We start from the raw sequence: 5061 nt of genomic DNA on the forward strand, positions 1-5061 counted from the left end.
GTCTTGAGTCTTTATATTTATTTATTTTTGCTGAAAGGTAGTGAATTATTCCGGTTTAACAGCATTAGATCCGATTCCTGTCGGACGTGGCTTAGCGTTTTTTACCGGCCTGCTGATCTGTGAGATCAACTTTTTACACAAAAAAATCCACAAGAATTATTTTTTAATAAGAAAATCTACATTGTTGGTGAGGAAAGTAATTTAAGGCGGTGAGGTTTCCCAGGGCTTCTGCCGCCGCTCCATTTGAGAAGGGGTGGGGCTCTGATTGCTGGCGTGAACGTCCAGTTTTGTGACTCCAGGAACTTCCTTTCCCTCCTGAACCAACTGCATCACCTCTGCGAAGGACAGCTGTCTGCTCTGTGAGTTGGTGCACGTTCCTCTGCTCTGGTCTTCACTCTGGAGGCTAATCTGGTCTTTGTGCTCAGGGGTGAAGGTCGATGGAGGATGAGGAGCGGAACTCCACTGTTTATAGCTGCTCCGTTCTATCGGCTCAACAAACCTAATGATGGAAAGGCAAAGAAAATACGTTATTTTTCTTCCCTAAAGAACTTCCTTTTTTAAAAAGATTAGACACATTATTCTTTTTTTTTCTTTTTTAGTGCTAATCTAAAAATACATATATATATATTAATGTTAAACCGTTTTTCCTAATTAAAGATACAGAAGAAAAACAGACTAAAACTGGATTTTATTTTGATGCTTTCAGTGATGTGATCTGTAATCCTGAGGCCTTTTTAGTTTATTTCTTTATTTCCAACATGCAGATGACAAAAGTAAAAATAAATGAAAATTTCTTTACAGAAGAGCGTAAAAACAAAGCAGTGTATGCATGTTGCAAAGCCAGTGGTTAGAAACTTACCATAAATCCATTTTATTTCTCCTAAAGTAGTTTATGTTAGGAAAGTTCTAATTAGTTTATTTAGGCTCATATGTTTTTTCATCAACGTCAATAAATATTTTTTTTTGTTGTTGTTGTTAATATTACAATAGTATCGTATCGGGCCTGTTGCACAAAAGTAGGATAAGGGATTAAGCCAGGATATCTTGGTGATCCTGGCTCAATTGATCCCCAATCCGGTTGCACTAAAGCTGGATAGGGGGCAGGAGGATATGTTATGGTATAAGTTACCATGGAGATTTATTCTGTGGAGCTAGCCTGCTCCAGACCAGGCTAAATTCCAGGATCTATTTAATCTCATCCCTAATGTCAGTCAGCAGTCGCCACAAATGGAAACCAATAGTTATTTCACTGCTCACTATACATTGTTATCACATATTACTAGACCCGCTGTCATTATTTAAACGTTCGTGATCATTAATTTCAATCATTTTGGATAAATAATGAGTTTTAGATGATGTTGCTATCATTAGATAATTTACAGTTTCCCATAGACTATAAGGCTATATGTAAAATGATAGAATATTAGGGCCACAGAGGGAAAAAAGACAAGTCATAGTATTTTAACCAGTTGTTTTAAAGGAGGACAGTTGTTAAAATGACAGATGTGGGGCATTTCGTGAAATTGTACCTCAGTATGGTTTCATAAACGAAGACATGCTGATGTGCCAGAATATGAAGTATCACATTGTCATAACTATCAAAACTGTAAAAAGAATATGTTGCTTTTCTGCAGAAAGAACCAGTCTCATAAATTTATGACTTTATCCTTTTTCCTTAGTGGGGCCATAGTACTCTGTCATATAAAATAATACACATTCCATTAAAATATGAAAACACAATGTGTAACATTATGTTCCTTTATTGAATAAGGATAAAACAAAGCAGGTAAACTACACTCAAAAAATGTTCACTTTGAATGAACATAAAAAAATTATGGAAATGATTTCCACATGATTAGACAGCGTTACTTGAACAAAAATGAATCATATTGGTCCTACTTAATGTACTTAGGTTCAAACTAATAAATTTAAGTTGATTCAATCTAAATACTGCAGTTGGACCCAACTTTAAAATAATATTGTTGCTCACTCTCAAAAGATAAAAGTTGATCCAACTTAATTGAATCACTCCAATTGGTCACACCTCATTAAATTAAGTTTATTCAAATTAAATTTGTATGACTTCCTAACACAATTTATGTTGATATAACTTAATTTTTTGCTTTAATTTTATTTATACATCTGACAATGATAAGGTTTTCCAAAATTTCAACCAACGGGTCTTTTAATTTTCACATCAAAGACATGAAATGCGCAGTAATGTCCCACATGACAAGACAGGAGTTCAAATAATGCAAATTCTGTTTTTAGTTTCATGAACGGTTTACCGCACAAGGGGTTTGGTCATCATCCTCTCCCACACTAACTCGTGGTGCAGAAAAGAAATAAACATATCAGTTTAAATCACTAGTTAAAACAGAGTAAAACAGCTAGACAATAAAACCCATGGACAAAAACTCACACTTAGACCCCAATCTGCCCAGATAGACAAAGAAAATGGAATCCCACAATTCCTTGCGTTACTAATGTATCCAATTTAACGGTATCATGTTGGATCAACATGATTGAAATTAGTAACTTTTAAATGGATTATTTTTATGTACGATCGACATGATTCATTCACGTAAGATTAACAAACATAATATTTTCTGGTTGAAATGACAAGTTACATTTTCATAAAATTAATTGGCTGGTAATTTAATTTAAAAAAATCTTGAGTGTGCTTTATCACTGTGGCGGTGTTGCCTTTCTTCTTATTTATATCTTTTACCTCCTCGTATGCCTCCATGAGGATTTGTGCTTCCGACGGGGAAAGGTACGCGGCTCTAGTTGCCATGGTAAATCAGTTTATCTGTGATCTGTGGCGGGGTCTGTTTGAGTGAGCCGTGAGCGCGTACCTATCCAGGATTGGTTACACCTGGCTTGATGAATCCGTGTCTGCTTATCCTGTCTGCTCATCTTTGTGCAACCAATTAAGCCTGGACGAACATGTTTTGGATTCATTGAGCTCAGCTTAGTCATTTATCCCGGATGTCTTAATTCTACTTTTGTGCAACAGGCCCTCGGTCTTTTTGGCAAAAAACAAAATAAAAAATATTTACAAAGTGCCATGGATTTTATTTATGATTTAAAACGTGTAAACAAGGAAAAAAGTCGCGCTTTTTCAAAACTAACCAAAAAAAGAAAGCAGACTCTTGAGAAGTGATGTCTATCAGATTTATCTGAATCGTCTCTCACATACTAGAATAGAATAGAATAGAATAGAATAATAGAAATTTTACTGTCAACAAAAGGAGCGAAGCATAAGTCATTCTGAGTAAAATTCAAATTGTTTGTGGTGGTGCTAAAACTCTGTCGTACATGTGACAAACCCGCACAGGGTGGATTATAATACCTGTTATAAAAGAAGAGTTTCAGGTCGAGCAGCTGGTTTTCTTCTCCGCTTTTGTCGGTTGTTTTCTTCAGAGTCTTCAGTCCGTCCATAAAACGCGGATCAGACTCAAAGTTGTAAGATTCAAATCGTGAGAAAACTAACTCCATGTTTACTAAACAAATGTTTTTTGTTGTTTGTTTACTTTTTCACAGATCCAATCTTCAGCCTAGCACGGGTACTTCCGGTTATTTCTCTGTTTGGTACAACGAGTGCAACACGAGACGCTCCACCACCAAAGGAAACTGCAGGGTGGAAACTACAGCGCCTCATCAGGACAGGCCCGGTACTGCATGACGGTAAACCTGAAACTGCTTTTACGTTCTCTGGATCTTATCGGGCTAGATTAAATGAAATTCGTACTATCTATAAGTAGCTGGTTAGATATCTCAAAACAATGTGCTATTAAACACTTTTTGTGCAGCATTCTAACACATTGAGCAAATGGAATAGAACAAATTGGACATTCCTTCCTCTGTAAATCTTTATGAAGCCAATAAGACTCAAACAACACACGCTTATTTACCATGATCAACTATTAGTTTAACCTGATTTCATTGCTGAATCATTTCAATGCTTAATTGTATTGAGCCATTTGAATAAAATTTGTTTTTGAACATATTTAATCTACATTTCACAACAATTTTTTCTAAACAATAATGATGATGAAACTAAGTCAATACATTATGCCAGTTATAAAATGAGAGTAGCAGCATCCGATTTTTTAAATTTGTGATTTTGTTGTACTCCATTTTAGATTTGTTGTGACATTTTTTATGCAGCTATATATTGCAGTATAATCTGAGTCATAACAGATTTATTTGATTTGGTGTTAAAACTATGCATGTTAAAAACAGTTACTACCCATAGACTGTCAGGGTCCTGAACGAAGCATACCAAACATCAAATGCTATTCTATTCTATTCTATTCTATTCTGTTCTGTTCTGTTCTGTTCTGTTCTGTTCTGTTCTGTTCTGTTCTATTCTATTCTATTCTATTCTATTCTATTCTATTCTATTCTATTCTATTCTATTCCTACATTTAAATGTGATATGGTTTTATTAAAAAATACAGTTATAGGTTTTTGTTCCTCCCACATTTGTATGTAAAGCTCTCAGTTTTGGTTGGAGCAACCCCCTTCAGTTGCTATATCAAAGACATATATATAGTCAAAAAAATAAATACAATAAACCTGTGTTATAATTTAGATTATATATGGCTGCATAAACAACAGAATATGTTTGGAAAAATTTGAGTTTGTGTTATTCTGAGCTGCAAACAGGGAGGTCGCCTGCGATGATGAGTGTTTTGTCTGTAACAGTAGAGGTAGAGCACGTGTTGTGAGCCGATATGCGACCCCGTGTGATTGTGGGCTTCAGTCTGATCTGTCCTTGACCCCAGTGGACCAGCTGCTGAGTCAGCTGATCTGCTCTCAGAAAACATGAAGCCCTTAATAAAAAAATCCATTTAGACTTCTTTATTTCTTGTGGCGTTGGGGAATAAGCTTATGTTCCTGACAAAGAAGGAAATCTCATCCTATTACCAACTAATCCATTACTGCTTCTTTTTTGAGCACGTGATGCAGGAGCCCTCCAGGTCCTGTCTGGGAGGAAAGCACAAACGTGAACAGGTTTCCTTCTTCAGGGAACAGGTAGAAACTGCAACTGTA

General features: G+C 35.8%; 1 protein-coding gene across 1 annotated transcript; it reads right to left on the reverse strand.

The window, feature by feature from the left end:
* Nucleotides 1-3: 3 nt before the first annotated feature.
* c7h6orf226 (chromosome 7 C6orf226 homolog) lies at nt 4-3678 on the reverse strand. The gene is made up of 2 exons (XM_004070861.4): nt 3356-3678; nt 4-499 (listed from the first exon to the last, which is right to left on the reverse strand). Exons 1-2 carry the CDS (start codon nt 3499-3501, stop codon nt 202-204), a joined length of 444 nt encoding a protein of 147 aa, XP_004070909.1. The 5' UTR covers nt 3502-3678; the 3' UTR covers nt 4-201.
* Nucleotides 3679-5061: the final 1383 nt, after the last annotated feature.

This window comes from Oryzias latipes, chromosome 7, assembly GCF_002234675.1.
Source record: "Oryzias latipes chromosome 7, ASM223467v1".
In the NCBI taxonomy this organism is placed as follows: Eukaryota; Metazoa; Chordata; class Actinopteri; order Beloniformes; family Adrianichthyidae; genus Oryzias; species Oryzias latipes.

Excerpts from the sequence above, each read along its gene's own strand:
- c7h6orf226 (XM_004070861.4), bottom strand. The coding sequence starts at position 3,501 with ATGGAGTTAGTTTTCTCACGATTTGAATCTTACAACTTTGAGTCTGAT. Across the intron at positions 500-3,355 it reads AAACTCTTCTTTTATAACAG|GTTTGTTGAGCCGATAGAAC; the intron begins GTATTATAATCC and ends TTCCATCATTAG.